Source organism: Saccostrea cucullata, unplaced genomic scaffold (genome assembly GCF_032062105.1).
Source record: "Saccostrea cucullata isolate Sc308-1 unplaced genomic scaffold, CSIRO_AGI_Scuc_v1 ctg655, whole genome shotgun sequence".
NCBI classification, from domain to species: Eukaryota; Metazoa; Mollusca; class Bivalvia; order Ostreida; family Ostreidae; genus Saccostrea; species Saccostrea cuccullata.
Genome location: NW_026918867.1, coordinates 52600 through 80531, shown reverse-complemented (window position 1 = coordinate 80531; position 27932 = coordinate 52600). Strand labels below are relative to the sequence as shown.

The following is a 27932-nucleotide window of genomic DNA, read 5'->3' as shown; positions in this document are numbered from 1 at the left end:
AAGAAAATCGCATATCGCCCAGGGGGTAGCCATTATTATCAAACATTCTCTTTTACGACCTTGCTATATATGAAGAGAGAAAAAAAAATTGTTTCACTTTAAAAGCTCATGTTTCACTCTCTCATTAACAATGTATTGAAATATTTCCTGTTTGTAAGATCTATGCAAAAATAGTTAAAGGTGGCTTTAAAAAAAAAAGACGCTAAAAAGGAAAACCTATCCGACAGATTGGTCTTTTAATCAATTAAGCCCCCCTTTGAAGCGTGGTGTCTTTACCCCGGTTGGCGCTACACTATTCAGTTAAATCCCACCGTCATTGACTTGAGGAGATTTATTTAGAATCTTGTCACAGGAGGAACGCGGTCGCCGTAAAATACATATTCCTAAAGCCGACATCTTCAAGCCTTTATTTGTACGTCTGTTAGCCCAATGAATGCGACTTTTATTCCTTTTTCGTGGTAAATTTTCCGCTCATTAACAACACGTGTGTGATTCCCAGGGAGCTGTATATAAGACTATATACTTGTGCAGTGTGATGTACATTAATAATGCACAGTTAATTGTTTGTTTTATGCCTGGGATTAAATTTCAAGCATTGCATGGCCTCTCCGGAAATATTTAATTGATGACACAAAAATACAAGAGAAGGGCCTATATTTTTTTTTTCATGACATAAGGAAGTTTTAATGAATCAACGAAGCGCTCGTGTGAAGGGAGAGTTCAGAAACGTCTGTCGTGTGTGAGACATTGAACAGAAAATATATCAGAGCCACAGTTGAATCCGATTAGATCAATTGCTTTTGAATTGGAAATCCCCGATTCTAGAGCGAACCATGTAAACAATCCACGTGGTTCAGGGGGATCAATCGCGTGTTGTCCACGGGGAGTTATTACCACTATACAGCACTGTACAAAGGTGGCAAATCATTGTACGGAGATAGAAAGAGCTGATTATTATTGAAACCTTATTGCAGAGATTGAGCGTAGGAATTTTACTATAGAATTGGAAATAAATCGGATGTGAGTTCAAGAAAGAAAGGCATAAACTACAAAGCATGGGTGCAGGCGTTTCCCGCCATGGTCAGGTACGACGAAAAGTGCAGGCTGTGAATGCGTTTGAAGACGCCGGTAAACGACACAGGCGACAAAAGAATCCCAAGAAAAGCAATGATGTCGCCATGAGGGAAAAAGTGAAAGAAGTGACGTCATCAGAAAGGGGGTCCCGATCTCACTGGATGAGAGTCAAGGAGCGGACTATTTCTAAAACGGAGTTAGAAGCTAGATCCGCCCTTCGACTCAGTGACTTTAATAAAGTGGTTAGAAAACGAACGTTAGAGAAAGACGATGACGTGCCAATTGCCATACCATATGTTTCAAATGAAAAGGTATGTATGCACAAACTAGAGAAGCTGAAAGATTTTAAAGCCTGCTAAATCAAAAAAGGGTGAGGATCACAAAAATTCTTAATGAAATTAGTTCCAAGTAATAACAAAAAAGAGCTAAAAAGAGAACTTAACATTTTGTAAAACGAATAATGCTTAAGAGATCCAATACGTTGCAGTTCAAGGAAGGTATCATACGTACACTTAAGCTTTTGGGCGTTTCTTCATAAACTGTTATACCTATTTATTTTTTTTTGGGGGGGGGGTAGGGGGGAAAAGTTTGAAAATTAGAAAAATTAATTCAACAACATCGCATTTACTTAAGATATAACATAAATCTTAATTTATACTTTTAGTTAGGCCTATTACTATGCAACATATAACAGCAAGTGCATCGACTTCCAAACACTTAAACAGTTGCGTGTGATGTGTTCGTTTGTCTGTCTGTCAGCCAGTCACTTTCTGGTTGAAAAGAATTTAAGTTTTGGAGACAAACAATGCAATCTTTCACCATGTATAAACATAAAAAACACACTTCATGCATAAATATTAAGGTCACATTTAGGGTCAAGGTCACTCTTACTCAAGTTCAAAGTCACACAAGTTGAAATGTGTACAAGAACTCAATGAGAATTTTTCAGTTTAATTTCTACTTTTCTCGCTTCAAAGCTCCAAAGAATTTTATGTAATAGTTAATTTTGAAATATATTCCTGAACTTATTGTTTTAATAATTGCATTTTTATATTTGAGTGTCTGGAAATGATCTAAATATAACTCAGAGAGAGAGAGAGAGAGAGAGAGAGAGAGAGAGAGAGAGAGAGAGAGAGAGAGAGATATTTCAACAAAATCTTAACAGTTTCAATAGTCGTTCAAATCGTAAACCCATTACTTTAACACATTCAAAACCCCATTTCAATTGATTTTGCCCAGATAAATGCTTCTAAATTTACTTTTAATTCTGCATTGACGTAGAACCAGTTTTCACGTATTCTTCTAATTAGATTTCAGTGTAAAGTCATTTCAGAATTAATTCTTTGATTTTTAGTTTAACTTAGTCTCGGAGGGGGTTACCATTAAATTAAATCTTTAGATTTGAGTTAAAAAAAGTTTGTGTCGAATTTCAACACTGAATAAATTTAATACTTTTATTTTATTACGAACTAAATAAATAAGCTTTCTTTTTAAATATATTCTATGAGGTCATTACGTCTGTTTAAACATGATGCGAATATTTTAAAGTCACTTTTTTGATCCCATTCAAGGTTGAACTTAAGCTTGTTTTATTTTGAGCTTTGATGTTCTAGCGTAAAAAATGATGCAGTGTATTGATTTTTAATTTATAGGAGCTACATGTAGCTGATCTCAAAATCCCGTGTCAGCTCAGAGAGACTTACTCAAAATCTGTCATTCATAAACCGAGTACATGTGTTTTGTTTTTTCAATGACACTCAAAAATTGAAATTATAGCAATATGAATTCCAACGATTTCAAATATAATGCTTTCTATAGCTTAACTGTAAGACCAAAAAAAAGTAAGTACATGTACATGTATAAGCCTTTAACAGTTCATAATCGTGCAAATTGTTATTGATGGATATGGAACCCTAAAATAAATGGATCGGCCTCTAGTTCAATTTGTAATATGCATTGTAGAATTATTCAATTATGAAGTATACACTATTTATATGTGTCACCAGTAAATTTTAAGTGCGAAAATCGTATTTCTCTTTCCACATGTACAGGAAGTATATATCACTAAACACACTCATTTGTTGTGATATTTCGTTATTTGCAAATTATTTGTACTTAAAAATGTAGGATTTTTGGGAAACGTTATACACTTTCCTGAGTTTCTTGAAGTTATAAAAAGTGGGCAAATGCACACACAAAAGTACAATGTGATTCATTAGATGTTGTCAGGTGAAATGCAAATTAAATGAATTCCTATAAATCATCCTTAATTGCTCAGTGCAATGAGGCTTGAATTTTATGTGCATGTGCATATAAAAATTTAAAATCCCTTTTTAAAAGTATAAGAATTTCAACATTTGCAAATGCAAAGCCTCCCCTGGAGAGAGAATGTGAATTTCTTTCCATAGAGAGACGCATTCTTTAATGTAGGCTGTGTTCTACTTTTAGTGCATTTTATCATTAAGACTAAGTTACCAAATTTAAATTCTGCAGAGAAGAAAATTACCCGTGTGTTTAAAGAATGCTATCTAAGATTTCAAGTATTCATGTTAAAAAAAATCCACGAAGAGCATTTTTTTTAGATCCCCTATACTTTTCGATACTGGAATGAAAGTTGAAAGATGATCCAAAAAATAAATTACGATTTGTGTGCGAGAGAGAGAGAGAGAGAGAGAGAGAGAGAGAGAGAGAGGAAGGTGGTTGATCAGCTGAAAAGTCCAATTTTAATCGATCAGAAAAAACCAATATAAAATCAAATAAACTAGTAAAGCCTACTTGGTTAAACAAGAGAACAGTAGCCCCCTAACTTCTCTGTTTATTCAAGGGGTTTGCTTTAACTCGAGGCATTGATCTAATCCCCAATGGACGATCATTAAACACACCTGTGCTATTGACTCAGGTGATTAAGAAAGAAAAATGTCCAACCCCCAGAAGACTCGGTTATGACATTCAATCAACAACGTTTTGTTTATCATGTTCATTGCAACATTTTATTTACATTTTACTGGTCTTTAATCCGTGCATGGTCAAATTCATTAATATAGAACGATATATAGGTCTCATCAGTGATCCATTTTTTTTTTAATTTTATTTATACAAAACGTTTTATTTGGATCGATATGAGAAGGAATGTCATATACATTTCTTTATCTTCAAATTGATTCCACCGTAGTCACACCAAAGGGATAAACCTTATAAAACATTTCAGAGATGTACTTTGTTGGTCCAATTAATTAAGTGTTACCTTTACACTTAAATGTTTCCTTGCTATTTACATGTATACATGTTAAAACTTCCTTTTGTATAAATAAATACAATACATTGTATATTTTAGAACATGTAAATATGATTTTTCATATGTAAACATATAATTATACCAGAATTTTTTTACAGTTAGGGAAGAAATGTATGAAACGCACGGTTCAAATAAATATACTTGACATTTAAAAGCATATGAGGGTAAAACATGTGATATACATGTCATTATAAAATTGTTATAATGCAAACACGAGCTTTTAAACGACAAATCAACATAACCATCTGTACAATATTATCAAGTCTTTGCTAATTATTGTCAACCTAATTAGCGATGGAGTGCATATACGGTATAGCAAAAGTCCTACAGTCTATTATTTTTTCTTTTTGAAATTAAGTAAAGGGACATGAAAAAATTGAAAGATTCATAATTCGTAAAGAAATAAAGGGATATTAAAAAAATATTTCCTTTTGTGAAAACCTTCAAAGAAATGACAATATATGATAAGCTCGTTCTGTAAATTGAAATAGTTAGACATAGTTACAAGAATGTGATCTCATCATTTGCAGAGAGCCAATGCATGCAATAGCATGCGTGCGTTTAAAAAGTAATATCAAGTAGTCATTCGAGGCCCGGAAACATCTTGATAAATGTCTGGCCCTGGAAAAATTTTTCTCCTCAAAATCCAGGATTTAAGTATCTGTTATCTTAGTCGTTTTAAGTTTTTTCCCTCTTGTACATGTAACAGGAACTACATCGGATAGGAGACAAAAAGGGCTCTTCATTAATTGTTTTGTGATATTTCTGGCAGAACCCTTTATAGTGGAAATAAATAATAGATGTTTGCAGTCTGTTTGAAATCCCGCGAGATTAAAAACTGCTAACCGAGATTCAAAATGGTCGCATGACTTAGATAGACTTAAAAAGGACTCCTTCGTTCTTGGCCGAGAGAGGATTCTGCTAAAAATGTCATTTAAAGTTTTTTGAACAAAAAAGCAGTAGAGAGCTAAAAGACATACAAGACAGTGTATCTAATTAAACATTCTATACCTTAGTTGTCATACATGTATGCTTATTTTATTATCTTTAGGGAAGTGGACAATTTTTCGCCTTTAGTATAAGCGAAGCCTGACAGTGTCCACTCTAGAAAGAGATTAATGTTTTCCCTTTTTAAAATAGGCTCAGCAGAAAAAAAAAGCTTTGAGCGAATTTAAAAATAAAAGAAAATTGTCAGGTCGAAAACTGATTACAAGGTAAAATAATCCTGTGTTCCACCAAGCCTTTGAAGATTAAATAATTATAGTACGGTCTATATTGCAATGACAAATCATGCAATCAAAATTAGGTCGAGACTGCAGACGACTATGTTGATCACGTGACACTAAAATGAGAGCATTCATGTGACATCAATAAGTCACGTAATATAAAACCAAAGCATGCTCGAAGAAAAGTCAGTGTGTTAAATTAAAAATTTATTTGAAACAACTGCTGAGCATTGCAATTTCAGCCTGCATTCCAAGTGTGATCGATGTGTTAAGATGAGTCGACAATAGATCTCGCGCACGCGTGTATCGGCATTTCTCTCGACATCTCTCCCCAGAGAGAAAAGCTGCCGTTTCAGATTTTATTCTAAATTCCACTAATTTTGCTAATTAGGAGAAACATGTAATCAGTGTTGGTGACAGATGTAGTCTGATGCTTACAGCTGACAGAAAGACGGCGAGGTTAAAAAGTCATAATTCATGTCCACTTTCGTTGCTCCCCTCTGTCAAGAGTTTTAGGTAGATATATAGGACGCAAGAAATCAAAGCACTCGGGTTCAATTAGAGAGTCGTGACCGTGTTACAGGAAAAAAAATGTTTACAGGCTTCAATTAATTGACTCGAGGGAAATAATTTGTAAATAGCGAAAAATAATTAGAAAAGTTGCGAAAAAAAATATTTAAATTTCATATACATGTATACCTTTATGGACGTTATATCATTTTTCGAATTTATACAGATGCACGGGAATTATCTATTCATCTGAGGAAGACGCTAACTGTATCTCTTTGTAAATAAAAATCGAAGATAAATCGTAAAATCGAAAAATGAAAAAGAAAATCGTAGAAGAAAATGCATTATTTTTCTTAAATTTACTTTTTTTTTACCGTATAATTTTGTTATCACGCCAGCGGTTTAGCGATTGCACTATATTCTTATAGTTTAACTGGAATTTCTTATTAATTTTATTACTTTCAAGTATATAAATTGAGGGAAGTGTTGCTAATGCATTATTTTACATGTGTATTATTATCAATATACATGTACTAGTATGTCGTCCTTCTAATATAAAACCAAAGGAGGTTAAATTAAATACATGGAGATATCGAACATTATTTATAAGTACAAAAAGGGTTCCTCATAAAAAGATACATATTAAGTGAGGATGGTTTTAATTGTAAAAAGATCATTCAAACCAATCAATAACTGTTTCCTAATGGCGGTACTCCGGAGACTATTTCAATCGTGTATATGACTCAGGTAGTTTGATACCTAGTGTAAATCTTCTCAGGAAATCGACCTATATTTTATTTTTGTCGTCACTATAATTCTAAGTGCACATGTATCTTCAGTCACAATATAGTACAAATGTACCAGTTTAGCTTGACGACGGTCTTCTTTTTTTGTAATTTCTTAAATGATCTCTAATCGTCAGTCTTATAATTACTATAGTAGTAAAGTTTGAGGAATTTATTTTTGATAGGTAGGGTTTTTACCGCCCCCCCCCCCCCCCCCCCCAAAAAAATGATATTGCCTGCTTCCTTTGCATCTTGAGTGATCTAAGTCACTTTTACATGGCATCGATTCTTTTTCTCATCTATGCAAGATATATCGTGATATTTTAATCATGTAATACCATTAAATGGAGGTAGAAAGTGTTAAATTTAATGACATTTTTAAGAGAGCCCTTTTTTTTGAGTCATGAATTAAATCCCTTCTTGTTACAAAAGTTCGATTTTCTCACACCACTCCTGGGAATCTTTCAACGATCAGTTCATGAATGGTCTTTTCCCATGTAGAAGATTTTCGATGACCCTAAATCTTAAAATAATTATAAGATTTTTTAATGCCGGTAGTACTACATTGAAAGAAAGGTCATATTTAGCTTAAATGTAATGTGTCTTATTTCAAAAATGAACGTTTATTGTAAAAGCTCTACAACATAAAATTATAATATATATTTATAATTTGACTGTCTTTGAATGAAATAAGTGCACAAATCTTAAACATTTTGAGTAGGATTATATATACTGTACATATCTAAGTCATTTGACATCTAGCAAAAGACGCAGATGTGTACATCATGATCAAGCATTTGATCGATTATATTTATTTATCGCTTACTTTTTTTTAAAGGTTGAACCGGAAGAACTATGTCACGTGTGCAGTGTGTATACCGGAAGAGAAACCTATCCTTGTCGGATCTGTTACAAAGTGTACCACGAAAGCTGTCTCCGAAAACTAGGTCAGTGTAATGACCCAGCGTCTTCTGTCCTCCTTAAGAAAGCCCTCAAACCCACGGGATGGAGTTGTCAGAATTGCGTGAGTTTTTGTTTGAAAGATTTATTGATGGTTTGAATAATCCATGGGCGAAAACTGGCTTGTACGTCACGCGACGCATCGAACACTCATGCAATGAGATAGATTACATTTTTGTATCATATTAAATCTTAGAAATAAAGACATTGTCGGATTTGTAAATGTTGTATTTTAAAGAAAACGAATAGTATTTAAGCTCAAAGTTTATTTAAACAAAACAATTCGGAAACAGAGCCAATACGTACAGATCTGCAAAAACACCAGAGAAGTTGGATCAGGCGATATGATCCCCTGCCGACCGTCCACACCCGCCGTGTGCTCCTTACCACGATGGGGAAAAATGTTCAAAAGTCGTAGACAATTTAGTACATGTACATGTAAATATTTGCCAAACATGCATGTATATGTTTGCATCTACATGAAAAACGTCATTCAGAAAGATTGTTTTGCTGTTGTGGTCATTATATCGACCATTAAACTTGCAAAATAATGATATTAAACGATAATATCAATATTCTTGTTTCATCAGCTTGTTTGGTAATAGCTTGCGTCTTTCTTTACATAAATTTCTTTATAAAAATTGCTTATATTTTGAGAGCATGTTTCTTCGTATTATTTCACCCAGAAATTTAACCCCAGAAAAATATTGCCATACATTGTTTTTTTATTTTGTATTTACATGTAGCCCCATCCAGTAATTCAATATAATTAAGAACATGACAAAATGCCTGATATTGAATCCTTTTTCGTAACCTGTTCTTCTTGACCTAAAACTGATGTAAATTTAGTTTAAACAAAACTTTTTGGCTCTTAAATGCGCTTGTTGTGTTTTTAAAATCAGAATTCTTTATTTTTTTCGTTTCTCTGTCTTGAATTTTTAAAGCATAAAAATTACTATTTCTAAGTTTGCTTTTGAAATTAACAACAACCAATAACCAAACCACACATTTTCGATTTGTTTGCATTGAATTGAAAAAAAAATCTTCCTTGTTATGTAGGACGACCTGAGCAGCTTACTGACGGAAGAAGAACTCCACAATCTGTTTTCCTCTCTGGACCGGTATGAAGTGGCGCAAGGTACGTGTTTTGAATTTAAGGAACTAGCTGAAGGCACGAAATGTGTTGGAAAGATTTGTTCCTAATTATCCTTGTGGGTGGTATTTGAAAACTTTGAAAATAACAGGTGTTATAATATTATTAATTTTCACGGACTACAATCTTACATTAAAAGAAATAAATTTTTCAAATAAGAATTTCATATTTTCTTTTCAAAAAAATGAAAATTCCGTTTCTTTTGTGAAAGGGAATTACTGAAAAAGACAAAATGTATGCATTAAATGAATTTAAAAATGGATTCCTAGAACAGACACAACTTGTGAAAGAGTTTATTTACTCAAGATGCAGTGTACATTGTATAGGGGCATGTTTTATTTATTTATTTTGAATAAATTAAAAATCACAATCAACAATTCTAATCGTATCAAAATCTATCACAGATTCCAGTATAGGGTTGGAGGATTTTATGGAATATCGAAAGCGTTGCTATGGCGACCAAGATGGCGGCGAGGTGCCAAAGGATGCCCTACAAGAAGATTTGGCGCGCTTCCATCGGATTGACAAGGACAACACCGGGTCGATCACGTGGTGGGAATTTATCAACTTCGAATCAATCCGTACTCTGAAGAAGAGAAATAAGGTAAAGGGGTTACACTGTATATATTATTTAAATTGCATGCATTGGTTCTTAATTTTATATCAATTTTACACTTTGAACACTTAAAGTAAAGAGGTTTTCTTTGCTTGCATGGACCATTTGACCGATTGCTGATATTTTATTCTTTCAGAACTCCATCGTACATCTGCTGTCACCAAGGGAAATAGAAATCGCCCGGCGACTGTTCCGCGTTTATGACGACGGTTGCGAAGGAAACATCACCGAATTCAATGCCAAGAAAACCATCGCTGCTTTCTACACTCTATTTATAGAATGTGACGACACACTTAATGGGTTCGTGATTATCCAAGTACATGTACAATTATATTCTAGCACAGGATGTACACTATATACTGTATTATAGCTTCAGCGTTATAAGTCCCAATCAATTTGAAACCATTTCACAATGGGAAGGTACATGTGTATAGATAAATTAAAATTTAAGTTTTGTGACTAGTTTTAGTAACTATTTGTTTCCCATTTTTTTTTAGATTTGCTTTGTTATCAAAAAAGGATGAAGAGTTGTCTTGTGTTCTGAATGAAAGTTTGTCTTTTACAATGGACTGTGAACCCAACGGACCCAGGCAAGTTTTATAGGGATGTTAAATACATGTACCTTTTAAAAGAATGAAAATATTGACCATGACATCTAATTCCTCTGTACCTATATACATTGTAAAAGAATTTTATGCATATGGGTACGCCTACGATAATTTACTGAATTTTTGAAAAAAGGATCCCATTGCAAAGAGGAATGCATTTTGTAGGCCTACTTATCAATTAAAATTCCTACATTTGTATGTTTTCTTTTCATTTTCAGAAGTGTGTCCTGGCAGGATTACCTGTTAGAACTAAGTCTCTATAGTTTAGCGGCACGACCTAACTTAAGTCCGGTACCGGTGGAGAGTTCCGAATGGACCAAAGGCGTGGTGGTTTCCACGGAGATGGACTGTGACCTCAAGCGAACAACATTATGACCTTGAATCTTACAACCAGAGAGAGAGAGAGAGAGAGAGTGAGAGAGAGAGAGGAGAAAGAAGAGGGGGAGAGAGAATCGCGGTGCTTTTTATACATAAAAAGAAAATAACTACAGTTTCATTAAGTTAACAGGTGTACCTGTCATCTGTATTTAGCTGTTTCTGCATTTAGATCAGTAGATCTAAATATATATTTTTGCAAAATTATATTGCATGCGTACATGAAGTTGTAAATACATGTACAGTGTACATGTGTACATGCATCAACTTTAAGTTGATGTATACAAATGAACAATGATTTTTTTAAATATAAAAAAAAAAAACTTCCGTGGAGAAACCAAGTGAAACTTTTTAGGTTGAACCCCATGCAATAATATCCAATATTACGTACACATGTAACAGTCAATGCAAAGTATTTGGGCATTTAAGCTGTTGGAAAATGAAATGAAAATATGTGATATTTCAGATTCACATATGAAACTTGAATAAGGTTATATTTGTAAGTTAATTTTTACCTGATTTTCTAACACCTGCCAAATTTCCAAAACGATGTACATCTAATTTCTTTGTACATGGAAATAGATTTTTATAGGAAAAATAATCTGGAGTTTCTCCAGGGTCAGTTAGGAAGAAATAAAAGCAACAGAATGAATATTCAAAAAGCTATAAAAATTATAAAGAACGTTTCGTAAATCAGCAGAAGTACTTGTTAGAAGTCCATGTAGGTACACACGTTTATTACTGACTGTTACATGTAAATGACCAAACAATAAGTTTGCAATTTTTTGGAAAACTTATTTTTTCCAATTAAGAATACCCACTAGTTATTTTTTTAATCTTTGAAGATTTCAACACATTGAACATATGCCGGTTTACTTCAATAAGACAAAGGTGGGAGAGGTGCAATTTTCATTTGTGTCTAAGATTCTATTGCATTAAGAGATTCATGGATATTTAAGATTTTTCATTGCTTCTTTCCGTGAGCTTATTAACGTCTCCCCACATCAAAATCGATCGTTTCAAAATCATGAAAATAGGTTTGAATTTAAAGGTGTTTACCATTTAACGGACATTTACAAAGAAGGACAACTCTTGTACTTGTAGAGTAGATCATGTATAGCGAACGAAATGAAAAGGACAATCACTGCTAATCAGAATTTTTAAAATCATTTTGTCTTCTATTTTTAAAGTTTTAGAAATTGCATTTACCTTATAGAACATTGCCTTGTATATGCTACTATTATTATAATCGTTCTTCTTGTTTTAGTAATCATAAGATTTAGATTTTACAATCTTCTGCTGTAGAGTTTTTGAAAGATAATAAACTATAGTATAATTGGCATCTATTTGTATATTTTAACAATATTTTACCATGCATTAATTTTGATTGGGTTTTTAGGAGTCAAGGGTTTAAGAAAAAGGTAGTTTTTTTAAGTGAAAATGTCTAACATATAGTTCTTTAATACTTTTATTTAGAACTTTTACTAATTATTATGAAATCAATATTTTAATACAGACTTAATAAATAAATAAATATAATAACATTTTAGATTCTTTGTTACTTTTTCCATTCATAGTGTACTACTTTATTTAAATGTGCATGTTACTTTAATATATATGCATGATGACATTATTGTCCAGGTATTTGGGATGAACACTCTCCTGATTTTTTTTTTTCGGTTTCTGTAAGGTGTCCTTAATTCTATAGACTCCAGCTTTCTACATTTTACGCCACTTTTTATTTTTTGCCGGCGCCTTGGTTATTTTGGTTTATATTTCATATATATATGTATATTTAAGGAATCACTGTCTAGTTTGGAGAGTATGCCAGGACATCAACAATAGTGGGAAACATGGGATAATTTGCATAAGGGGCGAAGCCCGTTATGCTAAAATTATCCCATATTTCCCACTATTGTTGATGTCCCTGGCATACTCTCCAAACTAGACAGTGATTCCTTATATTTCCATTTCATTATGAAATAAAATTGTAGACTTAGACATTAAAAATGTAGACTAATAGATTTAAATTACACGAGGACCTCCATGCCAATTTCAATAGTCCTCGTACACCGACGTCAAACACAAAGGCAGCCGCACGAGATTTACATGCATATTTGGCCTCTTTAGCGTCAGACACAGAGACAGATGCGCACGAGATTTGCATGCGTATTAGGCCTCCTTAGGTGCTGACCTATCGACCTGCCTTATTTACATTCCGGCAGAATTATCAAGAAATAAACTCCCCCAACGTTCAAACAGTTATCACAGAGAAAAAAATTAGAAATGGAAATATAATATTATACAAGCCCGGAGAACGCAAAGGATGAGGCGTGGGGTTGAATCGAGTCATACTAAATTTTCCCATAAATGCTAGAGTCCCTTCCCCTTTACACTTTTACATGTGGTTGCGGTAAGGATGAACACTGACAAATTCGAAGATTCGGATCGACACTTACGTTTTATTTGCTTGTCAGAGTATCTAAGAGGATGAGTTCTTTCTCAATATTTGGTCATTTTTCCATTACTTGTCAGATGTTTTGCTTGAATCCCCCCCCCCCCCCCCCCCCCCCCCCCCCCAACCTTTAAAGCCGTTGCTACGGGCTTGTACACTGTATTACACAATCCATATCTGAAACATGCACGTACACATGTATAGACACAGATATCCAGACAAAGGTTAAAGAAACCTGAGTCGTTCACTCAAATTCATACATATTATAAATTCGTAAAATACGTATTACATGTATACTACAACTGCAGTATTTTACACATTTCAACTTATCGAAGATTATAAAATATACATATAGTATTCTGTATGCACCCGAAATCGAAGCTGTTAGTCTCGAGTCTGTCTTTCTGTCTAGCAAAAAATTAACTTCTTTTAAAGTATCAAAGGAAAGAGTTCATGTTAAGTGATTTTTTAGATACAGTGCACATAAACCTATGTATGAAGGATGAATCCATGAAGTCCTTAAAGGCAGAGATTTTTTACCGGGTGGTAAATTCCAGGTGAGGGAGGGGCTTATTTTGTACAGGTGTGAATGCCTTGGGAGCTAGCAGTCTACCTGCGGCCGTCTGTCTCCTAATCCCTATACACAGGAAGTGATTTAAGACACAGTGAAATACCCCAAGTGTCAAACTTTACCTGTGATGGGGATTTTGAGACAATTTTAAATTAGCAATAAAAAGTTTCTCAATTATACGTATATTATATAATTTGTTTTTGAATGTTTTTTAAAACATCCCTTTCAATTAAGAAAAAAATTATTATGATATCATTCTATAAATTCAAATATTAAAACAAAGATTATTTAGATGTTAGTGTATGTGTTAATTAAAAAAAAACCCTCCTGTATCAACTAGATTAGACTTAATTCATTTATCCCCAGGATCCCATCTATTATATGCAAAGAGAGTCGTGTTAACTACATTTCATTATGCTAAAAAAATATCTAAGTTTATCCAAATCTTAATAAGGCTTTGTCACCATAAATATGCTAAAAAGATTGCTTGTAAATTCTTATCTGAATAAAAAAGGAAAATATAAGTGACCCATGATTAGAAACATTATATTAAATTTTATCACTCCACACAGTGCTGCTCTGAACTTTATTAATAACATTTCCACTTTAGGTTTATCATTTAGCATATTAAAATTAATATCGGAAATTCATTTGGTAAAAAAATTTTATGTACCAAAAGATTTTTTTTATAAAAAAAAAATACATATTATATTATAATTCTTTTAAATACTAAAGGTATATTTATTTCATATATTATCAATAGGGCTGGGCAATTATATCGATATTTCAATATATTGCAATACAATGACAAAAAATATCGTATTGCAATACGATTTAATAATATCGATATATTGGCAATATTTTTAGATTAAGGAATTTTGTCATTAAATATAAAAATGGACTTATGAAAGTTTGTTCTTAAGCCAAACAGTAAGTCAAAGGTTGTTTTGTGGAAACATTGCAGAGCCTAACTTAAATAAAATCAACAAGTTTTTTTTTTTCGTGTTGGTTACTTATCATAGTTATGTACATTCTGCATGTAAATTAAAGTAAATAAAGTAAGAAAATGCCATTTTTATTACATTGAAAATATTGCAATACATATCGCAATACAGTTAAAAATATCGCAATATATCGCAATACGAAATCTCGTGCCAATACCCAGCCCTAATTATCAATCATAAAAACTTTCATAGTAATACAGTTTCTCTGTGCCATGTTCAGTAAACATCAAAGAATCAGAAGTTAATTTAAATGTTGCCCATCTTAGGGTCATAATAAAGTAAAACAAAAATCCTCCAGAGAGAGAGAGAGAGAGAGAGAGAGAGAGAGAGAGAGAGAGAGACCCGGGTTTTGTAACTACCCATTTTTAGTCCTTTTAGAAACCCCGTGTAACTTTATTGGTAATTGAAACGTTGTGAAAATTATCGTTACATAATAAGACTATCATATTAAAAATATACCTTTTGCTTGCTTTCTTCAAATCACGATATTTTTTTTAGAAAGAAATTCCAAGAACTTTTGGATCAACCCTCGTACACTGTATTTGTCAGATTAGCTTTAATTTCAGAAGAATAAATCTTGAATATGTGACGCCTGATTTTATATGTTGATGCATGGTATTGGTCAAATCACAAGTATAATGTTATCAATAAAATGGTTGCATGTTTTCTGAAACACTGTATGTAACAGAGATTCTGTAAAAGTCTCATTATAAATTTCATTTAGTGGTATAAAAGATGACTCTGATATGTTGCAGTAAAAAGATGGGTATCATAAAGTGTAACAGACGAACGGACGTACAAACAGACGGACAACTCGATCACTATAACCCCTCCCCCCACTTTCAAGCGTAGGGATGGGGGATTAAAATAAAAACAAAGAAAGCTTAATGTTGAAATCTCAGCTTGGAAAATCGGCAAAGATTTAACATAAATAAAGGACTTACCTAGAAACTCCGCAGACCTCACTCTTGGACCAATGATCATCTTCCCATTCTTCGGGTTACACCGATATGTACTGGGCTATAAACTTAGAAATGGCAGTACGTACAAGTAGTGCGCTAATATTTACATTTTATATGCAACCAGGCACAATTTAACAGCTACGGGTCTATTTAAACAATTTAATTGAGGAACAGAGATCAAATTGATCCAATGTGCGTGATGGACCTTTTGTATTTTAAATAAAATTTCAGAGAGACAATAAAGGTTGAATGAATGAACACTCGTGTCGATTTAAATGTAACGTAAGATAAAGAGATAACTGTATACACTTTAAGCTCTAAAAGGTACACATGAATAAGAAGTGCTGTATTGAATCACATTGAAAATCTATGTCAGAGTGCATGTACAACTAAAATAGTAGATTTCCTTCAAATATATACTCGCCAGTGTTATAAGTGAACTTTTATCTTTCAATCCAAAAGCAATTTTCTCTGACAATTAAGTTGACAACAACTGCTTGTGGAAAAGAACACCATTTCCAAATGTTCACCCAGGTTTAAAGTTGTTTTTTTTTCATTTCAGTGTTTCTGTATAATCAATGCCGCAGGTGTAACTTTTAAAAGCAAAAAATAAGTTTATTTTACAAACTTTCTTTTTGATTTATTTTCGAATTAGGATGCAATATAAACACTCGACTGGTGAATATGTGCTGAACGAATGATTTATCAATTTGACACATAAAACATCTCTTTGGGGTGTGTATTCGGGCACTTGAGACGAGTGATGTGTGTCCAAGCTGTTAAAAAATACACAAGGGGACAGTCCCCGCACGTATATGTACATGTTCTTTATTTTAATTAAAACGGAAACCTGACAGAATAATGAAAATAACTAATCTTTTAACGCCAGATATAATTGAATATAATTTTACGAAGTTAAACTTTTAAAATGTTACTTGATTTTGAAAAAAATAAAAATAATGGTGCCCACATTTTTTTTTATCAAAAGGAACGAAACAGGAAACAATGCATGGACGACTTAGTCAATTATTTTTGACAGGGGAAGATAACTCTCAAAAGAAAACAAAAATATGGAGAGAAGACGACGAAATGTGTTATCAATGTATTTTTCTGGGTTTCTGGTGAGATTGTTGGTTGTCATTTGATTTTAATTTCAGGAAATTCTTTGATAAAGGTTCAATAGAGTTAAATAACCTTCTATTGTGGTTTTAGCCATTTTTCCATGTTGACAAGTTAGTTAGTTACGAAACGAAACTATTTTTAGTTTGCATGTTTCGAAGTACAAAATCTTTTTTATTACCACGATGATGAGAGTCTTATCAGCCGTATGAAATTGGCAGTCATATTTTAATAATTTGAAGTATTGTTTGGATGAATTAGATTTTTAAAATATTGAAGTTTCTTTAGCTTGTGAAGTTGTCCCTTGCACAGGGACTTGAGATAGTCTAATCGAAACCGGGTATATCTTCCCTATTATACTATATACCCAGCTTTGCTAAGACTGTTTAACGTTCCTGTGGTCCCTTGTAACGGGTTTAGGATTTGTGATAAACATGTTTAATTTCCTGATAATTAAAAATTGTCTAATCTTTTCCCAAATAACGTGTCATTAAGAGAATAAAGGAAAACTTTTTTTTACTGAAAATAAAAAAAATACAAATTTAATTGAGGATACATTTAAAACAAAATACGGCGAATACGCTAAGTATTTCTTTTACATGTACCCTGCACAAATGTCAAGTCAGCGATTTACTGATTTTTAATTTTTACACCTGTGTGGTTTTAGGACCTGTTTGGGGTCAGTATGGTCCTCCCCCTAATATCCACCCACGCCAGGGATCTAGGAGCCACGCCCACAGTAACAGGAATTATAGGTAAAATATTGTTAAGTACATGTACATGCAGCTGTAATATTGTGATTTAATTAATAATTAATTAGAGTTGGATTTCTGTAACATAGCAATGTTTACAGAGGTTAATCATTTGTACATGTACAAAAATGTATGTCATTGACCCTGAATATTTTTAACAAAGATCACATGTAAACTTAAGATCTTTTTTTTTTTATAATAACAGTTAAAATTTTTAAGTGAAATGCACAAAAAGTACATGTAGGTTATAAAAATATTACAATTTTACAATGCATTGTTACATGTAACACTTTAATTTTTTATGTTTAGGATCTACATATGGAGCTCTGCAGCTGTTTTCAAGTCCTATTGTGGTAAGTAAAGAAAAAATCATTAATAAAACATACTGTCAAATCCCCAGAAATAGACATTTTAAAAGTTCAAGTTCATCAAAATTTGCAAAACATATAATGGTCGTGATTAAAATTATGAATTAGAAGTTTTTGATGCATTTAACATTGCATTGTGGCGATTAGCTAGGTTCGATCATTGGAGGCCATAGTTCAGTGGGTAGAGCACATGACCAGAGATTCATGGGACTCTAGTTCAAATTCCAGTTAGGTCTGCTGCATTTTTATCCTTTCCTGTTGCATTTGGTGCCGTACCATGCCCTGGAACTGACAGGTGAGAGGCCTGCCAGGGATGAGCCTGGGTTGGGTTCTTGGGGGCCAAAGACCCTTCAGGAGATAGGAAAATGGCGGTCAGCCATTTTCAATCGAAAAGTTCAGGCTTTATGGATTGTGGCCTGGAAAGCTCAGTGGTTAGAGCACCTGACTAGTGATGCACAGGTCCAAGGTCCGATTCCTGGTCCAACAATATGTTTGCCTCATGTATTCTCCTTTCGTATTACAGTTTTAAGTACATACATGTATTGTGATTGCCTACATATATGTAATATTTATAGGATATTGACTGAATTTCAGGAAATATGCCAAACTAGAGGCTTTTGCTCAGTTAAGTGGACAAAGTCTGCATCCCTGTAAAGACCGAAGGCAAGCATATTACCTGTTCTTCAGTCAGAACCTTTTTTCTTCCGTATCATAATGCAAATATTTTTTTTTATTTGATTGAAAGGGATTATAACAAGTTCTATCAACCAATCAAATTGTTGCCTGCAAAACATTGTATATTTGTTAAAGCGAATAAGTCTAGAGTTGTTCCAAATTTGACCTCTGACATGACCCTCTATTGAATGTTGTTAGATGTTATTTTAATGAGAATGCGAGTGGATCTAACATGTAGTTTTAATTAGATTGAAACAATTGATCGGATATGTTATAAAATCAATAAGCTCTGAAATTCATGGCCTGCACCCAGCTTGGTGGAAATACGGGAAGAGAGAGATAGATGGACTCCTGAGCCCGACCCAAATTATAAATCAAAAACACCCCCCAAATAAGGAAAAACTTCTGCTCTTAATGTTTTATTTTTTTACAGGGACAGTGGAGTGACATTGTAGGGAGGAAGTTCTGTCTCCTCTTCTGTTTGCTGGCCTCAGCGGGGGGATATTTCCTCATGGGCTTCTCTACCACCCTCATTGTCCTAATGCTGTCCAGGATTCCTACAGGTATTTATTCCACATGGAGAAAATTTTGTTTATCAAATCTGATAAAATTTTGTTTATTTATGAATTTACTCTGAATTCCAGCCATGATCATCTGTAATGCCATAAAGAACACAATAATGCAAGAATGAGTAAATTCTTTGAAATAATGATTGTGCATCATTTTGGAGTGAATTCCCTTTTCAATTCCAGAATGAAACAAAAATGTTAAAATTTTGCTTTATTTCTGATGGAGAAAAATAATTCAAAATGTGGCAATTTCTTCAGAAAGAGGATTGTACATCAGGAAAACCTAGTTAAGAATTTATTTTTTTTTCAGTGTCTTATGGGAATAGACCTGTATGACTTACATAATAAAACAAGTGAACGTATTGATTTTTAGAAGATTACAGTGGAGTTTGAGAAAAAGCAAAAACAGATGCTGCTATGAAGTTTCCAATTTATAAAATAAGAAGTGATCACAAAACAAATTATGTTTCACTGTCTTCAACTGAAGAAAATACTATTTGTAATTATTTATAAGCATCCTTTTTGGTTGTTAGTCATTATAGTTTATATATGAACATGATGAATGTTGAAGTTTCAAATTGAAACTATAAATAAGAAGTGTTTATTTTTTTGTTTTGAAGAGACAATGCAGGTTTGTTTTACTTAACTTTAATGAATTTTCAAGAAAATATAATGATTCATTTATTCTTTCAAAGTTATTTGTTGAAAACTATACGGTTGCATAAATATTTCAACTGTAAAGATAAACAGTATATGTTGTTCCTGTTATGTATTTTAACTTCATTAAATTGCTTAAATAAAGAACATGCTTTATAAGAACTCAGGTAATGCTCTCCATTTCAGGGAAAAAAGGCTTTTTATGAAATTCTTTTATTATATACAATATTTTTTATTTGTTATACATAAGAGTAAGAATCTGATGTTGCTAAAAAGGAATCATTTAAAATTGTTGTTGGTCAGTATTCATGGTCAATAAAAAAGTTGAAGGAAATTTCAGGGATAAGAAAAGTTAATAAAGTATTCATCCTTACACATGGATGTAATGTCACAGATAAGGGTGACCCACAGAAGTACAAACATTGGTCCCCCATGAACAATTATGATTTTACAGTACTTACATTGTACATGTACTGATTAGATTAAGCTCACTGTACTTGCAAAGTTTAAGATTTACTTATTAAGGTGTGAATGGATCTTGATGAAAGTTAATTTAAGAACTAAATGCATCTTGTTCATCTTTATAGGTATCTTCAAACACAGCCAGAGTGTATCTAGGTCTTACCTGACAGACGTGTCCCCCCGGAGTGAGCAGTCTGGGGTGCTGGGGACCTTCAATGCTGCCTCCAGTATCGGCTTTATCCTGGGGCCGATGGTGGGGGGTCGGCTGGCAGAGACCAGTGGAGGATTCTACAAGGTCACCTTCCTGTGTACTGCTATTTTTGTTCTCAATGCAGGTTGGTTTATGTTTTAGAACTACAGGAAATTCAAACCACTTTGATATTAGTGAAATTCATCTTGTGTGCTTGCTGTATTCAGTTTTTACGGCATACTTTTTTCATATAGACAACTTTACTTTGTAATGGTCTCTGCTTTCTTTTCTGATAGCTATTAGTCTTTCCTAGTGAAATATTTATCTTGAGATATATATATACTGGTAAGAAGTTGAAGGTGATAGCATATTAAGATTATTTTTTCAATAAATATTTTTACATGCCAGGAGAAATCCCATCTTCAGCGCAGTGATGAATATGATACGTCTTTAAAATGCTAAAATTCTGTTCAAGATTCGTGTCCTTATTAACGGTATACAATTTACAATGTGTCTGAAAGAAAATCTGTGAATAGATTTAAATGTTTTTTAATTGTGGATATCTGACACTTATTTTGGGCCTCCCAGAGCAAAACATGAACTTTGCCATTATAACCATATGGGAGGGGTATCATTTAGTGAGCTCATTACTCACAGTACCTCTAGTTGAACATACTTTCTTAAGATCTTCATAATACTGATATCGATCTTTATCTTTTTTGGATTTTGTTGAGGTGCTTCTTCCCATTCCTTCTCTTGTTCAAACCAACTTTTAATAAACTGAAGACTGAAAAACTTCTGAAAAATTCTTTCTTTTTTGTAGAAAAAATCCTTTTCTTTATGACAAAGTTAATTTTGACAGAAAAAAGAACACAGTTTTTCTTTGCAAATATTTGAAGTATTTATACACATTGCTCTGATAAAGAAGCAAAATTGTTTATCGTTGGCACTTCGCCGTATGCATGATTTTCTATAAGTTATTTTAGTGAAGTGTGTTTGTTTCATGGTTATTGAAACAAGAGGCCCATGGGCCACATCGCTCACCTGAGAAGCTTTGACCATTTTGTTCTTTACCAGATTTCCCCCTTGTAATACATAATGCATCCCCACCCTACCCCACTGATCATAATTTAGATATTTTGAAATCTACACTGCCCCAGGATCCTTCCATGTGCACATAAGTTTCAGCTTTTCTGGCCCAGTGGTTCTTGAGAAGAAGATTTTCAAAGAGTTTTCCTATATATTTCTATGTAAAACTTTGATTCCCCATTGTGGCCCCACCCTTTCCCGGGGGTCATGATTTGAACAATTTAGAATCTACACTACCCAAGGATGCTTCCATATAAGTTTCAGCTTTTCTGGCCCAGTGGTTCTTGAGAAGAAGATTTTCAAAGATTTTTCCTATATATTCTATGTAAAACTTTGATTCCCCATTGTGGCCCCGCCCTTCCCCCAGGGGTCTGATTTGAACAATTTAGAATCTACACTACCCAAGGATGCTTCCATATAAGTTTCAGCTTTTCTGGCCCAGTGGTTCTTGAGAAGAAGATTTTCAAAGATTTTTCCTATATATTTCTATGTAAAACTTTGATTCCCCATTGTGGCCCTGCCCTTCCCCCAGGGGTCATGATTTGAACAATTTAGAATTAACACTACCCCCATATGCTTCCACATAAGTTTCAGCTTTTCTGGCCCAGTGGTTCTTGAGAAGAAGATTTTCAAAGATTTTTTCTATATATTTCTATGTAAAACTTTGATTCCCCATTGTGGCCCCGCCCTTCCCCCGGGGGTCATGATTTGAACAATTTAGAATCTACACTATACCAGGATGCTTCCATATAAGTTTCAGCTTTTCTGGCCCAGTGGTTCTTGAGAAGAAGATTTTTTAATGACCCCGCCCTATTTTTGTCTTTTCTTGATTATCTCCCCTTGTGAGGGGACTTGGCCCTTTATTTTAACTATTTAAATTCCCCTTCACCCAAGGATGCTTTGTACCAAGTTTGGTCAAAATTGGCTCAGTGGTTCTTGAGAAGAAGTCGAAAATGTGAAAAGTTTACAGACGGACAGACAGACGGACGGACGACGGAAAAAATGTGATCAGAAAAGCTCACTTGAGCCTTCAGCTCAGGTGAGCTAAAAAGTACCTTGCAAGTACCGGTATATATTTGTTTTACTTACTTAAGCAAAATTTCTTTTGAATCTTTAGTGTTTATGTGGGCAGCAGTGGAGGATAAAGAATCCAGCAGTTATAACAAGGAAAACAAACCGCTGAGAAACGATTCAGAGGATTCCTTGAAAAAACTAAATTCAGGTGAAGAGAACTTCAGTCCAAAACTTCTTCTTCAATCCTTTAGAACGTTTGACTGGAAAAACCTTTGGGATCTGTTTCTAATCAAATTCTGTCTGGGCTTCTCCATATTACTGTACAGGAGCAACTTTTCATTGACAATGCGGGAGATATTTCATTTGTCACCAAGTAATATCGGTTACCTTATTTCATATTCAGCAACCATCGCAGCTCTCAGTGGATTTCTAGTGGGTAGAATCTCAAAACTGTTTAGAAGTGATGCACAGATAGTTTTATATATGAGTGTATTTCAGACTTTAACTCTGTTATCTTTGAGTATTGTCAGTAACATTGTACTCTATGTGATATGTTATACCCCTCTAAGCATAATTTCTTCAATGCTGAGAGTTGCCTCTACAAGTCTAACGATACAACGTTGTGGCGGGAAAAATGTGGGAGGTGTTATTGGTATGAGTCAGAGTGTGATGTCATTAGCGCGCATGCTCTCTCCATTCATTTCCGGACTTGTTATGGAAGTGAGTTACTCAGGCAGTGCGTTTGTTGGATTTTTGGTGTCAAGTATTGCTGTGATATTATTGATTTTGAGGCCTCAAGAACCGAAAGTTTATAAAGAAAAGGTGCAATAAATAAAAAAAAAATGTTTTTTTTTTCAAGTTTTCAAGTCATTTTACTGCAGAACAATAGCAAAAATGAATGTGTATGCTACAAAATCTTTGTTTGTAAAATGAAGACGTTTATGCAAGACCTTCCAATCTGCAAATTTTTAGGGTTAATTTAATCAATATTTTATTATGTAAAGTAAGATTACATAATTGGATTGGACATCAGGCATGGCCTATATAAGTCCTCTCCAAGTTTTTTTTTTTTTTTTTTTTTTTTTAATTTAATCAATTTTTAGGGTTCTGTGTGAATTCCATTCTATCTACAATCTATTTCCAGTCACATGGAGACATATACTCGTCTGGTAATACATGTACGAACAAATGTAGTGCGTGTATATCGATGACAAATATAAGTAATTTTGGTTCTGAAAAGCCACTACAACTATCTTTGAATATTAAGATAACTTTATTCTTTTTCTTGATGACAAAAACGACTTGTGTTAAAAAATACCATGTTCTTCACTTGCTTTTTTGCAACAGATTTACATGTAAGAAATAATTTAACTACGAACAGTTCATTTAAATCAATCCTACATGTATAACTTTATAACAGAAGTAAGCAGGATTAATTTGAAAAAAAATATATAGAAATGAAAGAACAGCATTTATACGCAAGGGTTTTTTATACCAGCAGCAAATATAGCAATTAACTTTCAAATGGACATACATTTTGCAATTCAAGATTCTCGCATAAACATTTCATATATACATGAACAAAGATATACAAATGAAAATTCAAGTGGACTTGTACAGTCATAAAAATTACAGTCTTTGACATCTAATTATACTGCATCTAAAAGAAACTAATAGCGGCAACTATTTTACACGTAAAAGCTTGTAGAACCGTGATTTTATAATGTACATTAATTTTATCTTTTGGTGAAAAGATAATTCAATATGAAAATGAAAAGTCACAGACCCCCCCCCCCCCCCCCCCCCCAAAAAAAAAAAAACAACCTGAAAAAGTTCTTGTCATAAAAAAAAAACAAATAATGGCGAGTTTCTTGTTATGATGCCAACAATTAAAGACAAAGGTACATGTACACTTGAATACTTAATTTAAAAATCAAGATTTTGATTTTGGGACATAATTACTGGCATGCTCATGAATACATAATATATTTTCAACCATATTTGTTGAAAGAATGTTAAATTTACATATTACATTTTGGTTTATGCTTATATCTTACGATTTTAAAGTTTCAAATTAAAAAAAAAATAAAGGACATCATATGTAGCTTTGGAGTAACTTTAAGTAAATAATAAACTTTTAGTGCGCTTGTGCAGTATTTTTGAATTTGATAAGTTATACTTAAATCTGTACTTCGTAAATCTATAGATCAACACAATAGTGGTCTCTACACATGAGTAGAAATATTTCACGCATTATTTTAATAAATCTTTCTTTTATGAGGTATAATTGAAAAAAATGTGTCTGTTAGGAGAGCCATGATTTAATTTCATATCCTCCACATAATATAAAATCTTGAACAATCGATCAACATTTCCGCGAAATCTACACAATGAAATATTCTGTCCTAAACCACTCGAAATTTTATCACCACAAAAATATTTGATTTTACAGCATTAATCAACATGAGTTAAAAACTTTTTTTCCCTATAACATTTAGCGGTAGCTAGCTCAACATATTGACTCTAGATAAACTAATTATAGAAAGCATTATCACACAAAGACTGTCTAACACAGGGATGTCACTTGATGAAGATTGGGATCCGCTCCTCTTCTCTGGTGACGAGGTTGTGGGAAAGATGACTTTGTAATCTGAAAAAAAGAGTACAATAGCAATTTGAAGAGAGAGAGACAGAGAGAGAGAGAGAGAGAGAGAAAGAGAGAGAGAGAGAGAGAGAGAGAGAGAGGGAAGTGATTTAATACACAGTGAAATACCCAGATATCAAACTTTACCTGTGTTGGGGATTGTGAGACAATTTTAAAATTAATAGTAAAAACTTTTTTTTTTCAATTATACATTGATTTATTTTTGACTGTTTGAAAACACCGGCCCCTAGCTACCCATTGAAAAAAAAGACATGATATCATACTATAAATTCAAATATTGAAACAAAGATTATTGTGAGTGAATGTATCATTTAATTTAAAAAAAACTCCTGTAACAACCAGAGTAGACTTCATTCATTCATCCCTAAAATTTCATCTATTAATTAAATGAAAAGAGAGTCATGTTAACAACATTGCATTAAAAAAAACTAAGTTTATCCTAACATTAATAAGACTTTATCACTATGAAATATGCCAAAAAAGATTGCTTGTAAATTCTAATCTGAAAAAAAAGAAAACATAAGTGACACATGATTAGAAGAATTATTTTTTTCTAATTCAAGACACTGCTGCTCTGAACTTCATCGATAACATTTCCACTTTAGGTTTACCAATTAGAGTATTTAAATTAATCGAAATTTCATCAGAAAAAAAGTTTTTAGTTTTTTTTTAATAAAAAAAAAATGCATATTATATTATAATCCTTTCAAATACTGAAGGTTTATTTAATTCATATATTATCAATCTAAAAATTTTCATAGTAATACAGTCTCTGTATACCATGTTCAGTAAACATCAAAGGATCAAGTTAATTAGAAGGTCACCAAGAATGTCCAACAAGTATACAGGGTATGCACAAGGACCAGTAAGTAAATGTCAATCAAGTTCCAGCATCCAATGATAGACCTTCATGCACTTGATTGACAGGGTTACCCAGACCAGGTATTTTTGAAGGCGGTGCTTAAAATCTCTGCCTTTAAATAAAGGGCACATGGAGCTGGGTCCCTAATATCAGCGAGATTCGTCGAGACTAAACATTTTGGACAGATGTCTCTTCTGAATCTCAGAGCAGTGTCACATAATCTCATTCGGGGTTTCGTTCCCGTACTTCAACCGCTTATTTCAATTAATTTAAAATTTATAATCTCAACGAATCTTGCTGGGATTATTGAAGGCCCATGAAATTATTCGGGTCGGTCACTTACCAGGGCTAAATTCATATCGTCCCAGGAAACCCGTATGTTCGTAGTTATCAAAGGAACTCATCAGAACCCGGAAGTAGGCGCCGTCGGACACTCGTTTGGTGATCAATGACTGCATGACACCACAGATAGGTTTGAATCCCCTGTCTGGTCCATCGTGAGCGAAGGCGGTAAACGTCACGTGGTCGTTCTTACCTTCACATCTAAATAATATGTGGAACATCGGGATAACAATGAATTAGATTAGAAGGATAAGGCATGCCTTAAGTGAAATCAAACGCACCAGCTTTTGTTACATCAAGCAATATAAAGATTTAGAACTTTATATGTATTTATCAAGTTTCGTGAGAGTTGAATAATTAAATTACAAACTTACACTCCTCCTCTTCCTACGTCGAAATTGTCCAGGGTGATGGTGACTCGCTCTCCTGGTTCGCCGCGGAATACGTACTCACAGTGTGTGTAGGAGGGGTAGTACCCGGGGTAGTTAGGGGTGGTAAAGTTACCCACCTTCTGTACCGTGCTGTTATACAGGAACTTACAAAGGGGGCGACCTAGGAAATGAAGTATGACAGGGGGAATTGTTAGAAAAACAGCACCCTAAAGGGTAAAGTTCAAACACGACAGAACAGTTTTCAGCTAACGTTTACAAAAGAAAAAAAAGTACATGTAAATAATTAAAAAAGTAAGTATGTTGCATGCTATTAACACCGCCGGTTATCTAAAGCTAATTGTTTTTTTTACTAGTATGAAAATTTAAACTGAAGGCTATAATCAAAGAAAATGATCATCCCATACCATTATCGCCCATCGATTGTAAGCCTGTTGTTATTCCAAAATCTGAAACAAAACGGAAACATTATGACTCTGACAGTCAAACTTTTTCAGTTTTGCAATCGAATTAAGAAAAATTATGTATTTAACAATTAAATATGCAACACTTTCTAAAGATATTTTATAACTTTAAGAAAGAAGTGATGAAAAGTTGTGGGCACTAAGTTTCACCTTTTCTAAATTTATACTGGAACTCGAACCCCGAGGCTTGTCCCTTGTCTCCCCCGGGCAGACTGACGAACCTGACCCTCAGCCAGTTGTACACGGACATGTATTGTAGGGGGAGCCTATCCCCACAAAACATGATACTGGCCTCGTCATAGGATTCGAAGATATAAATAGACACGGAATCCTCCAACTTACAATCCCTGTAATAGGACACATGTTGTTATTTTTAGAAAATGAAAATTCTGGTTCATCCTTGCCTTCTTCAGAAAAAGATAAAAATAGAAAGATTTGATCATTCAACATCATCAATTGGTCAGATTAACGTACTGGGCAAAGTTTAGTACTGAATGATTTGATTACGTTCTGTAAAGTGTGTAGCCTGTCATGTCTATTTACGCTTGTATACTCATGAAACATGTAGAAATAACGAACAGCATTTAAGATCAAAAGTCCACAAAACAATACAAAATAGGAGCAGAGCAAACAACCTCCAAAACATCAGGGGTGGGATCAGGTGCCATGGAGAAGTGAGCATCCCCTGCCGACCGGATTACTAGAAGTCAGACTGACAAAA

At 33.6% G+C, this 27932-nt stretch overlaps 3 protein-coding genes across 6 annotated transcripts in view; 1 reads left to right on the top strand and 2 right to left on the bottom strand.

Annotated features, from left to right (window-relative positions):
* LOC134272977 (spermatogenesis-associated serine-rich protein 1-like) overlaps nt 1-15694 on the bottom strand; it is a 30634-nt gene extending 14940 nt beyond the window's left edge. Inside the window, exon 1 of the mRNA XM_062755156.1 lies at nt 15577-15694. Within this exon, the coding sequence (XP_062611140.1) occupies nt 15577-15616 (40 nt within the window). The 5' untranslated portion in view covers nt 15617-15694. The remainder of the gene's footprint in view (nt 1-15576) is intronic.
* Nucleotides 156-23335, top strand: LOC134273005 (uncharacterized). The gene is made up of 12 exons (XM_062755180.1): nt 156-1385; nt 7729-7914; nt 8910-8988; nt 9408-9607; nt 9756-9919; nt 10117-10209; nt 10446-10551; nt 17381-17468; nt 17775-17818; nt 18942-19071; nt 20322-20531; nt 22593-23335. The coding sequence occupies exons 1-12, from the start codon at nt 1056-1058 to the stop codon at nt 23318-23320; spliced, it is 2358 nt and encodes a 785-aa protein (XP_062611164.1). The 5' UTR covers nt 156-1055; the 3' UTR covers nt 23321-23335.
* A 983-nt stretch (nt 23336-24318) lies between these two features.
* The window catches only part of LOC134272949 (suppressor of lurcher protein 1-like), a 53264-nt gene continuing 49650 nt past the window's right edge, over nt 24319-27932 (bottom strand). For all 4 annotated transcript variants that reach the window (XM_062755124.1, XM_062755139.1, XM_062755128.1 and 1 more), the window contains 5 exons: nt 27362-27558; nt 27155-27196; nt 26733-26910; nt 26360-26559; nt 24319-25139 (listed from right to left, as the gene is read on the bottom strand). In XM_062755124.1, coding sequence (XP_062611108.1) covers nt 24994-25139; nt 26360-26559; nt 26733-26910; nt 27155-27196; nt 27362-27558 — 763 coding nt within the window. In that variant the 3' untranslated portion in view covers nt 24319-24993. The remainder of the gene's footprint in view (nt 25140-26359; nt 26560-26732; nt 26911-27154; nt 27197-27361; nt 27559-27932) is intronic.

Bases quoted from the DNA above. Each gene is read 5' to 3' on its own strand.
- LOC134273005 (XM_062755180.1), top strand. From the start codon at position 1,056: ATGGGTGCAGGCGTTTCCCGCCATGGTCAGGTACGACGAAAAGTGCAG. The intron at 9,608-9,755 runs GTAAAGGGGTTA...TTATTCTTTCAG, and splicing joins CTCTGAAGAAGAGAAATAAG to AACTCCATCGTACATCTGCT. The intron at 10,210-10,445 runs GCAAGTTTTATA...TTTCATTTTCAG, and splicing joins TGTGAACCCAACGGACCCAG to AAGTGTGTCCTGGCAGGATT.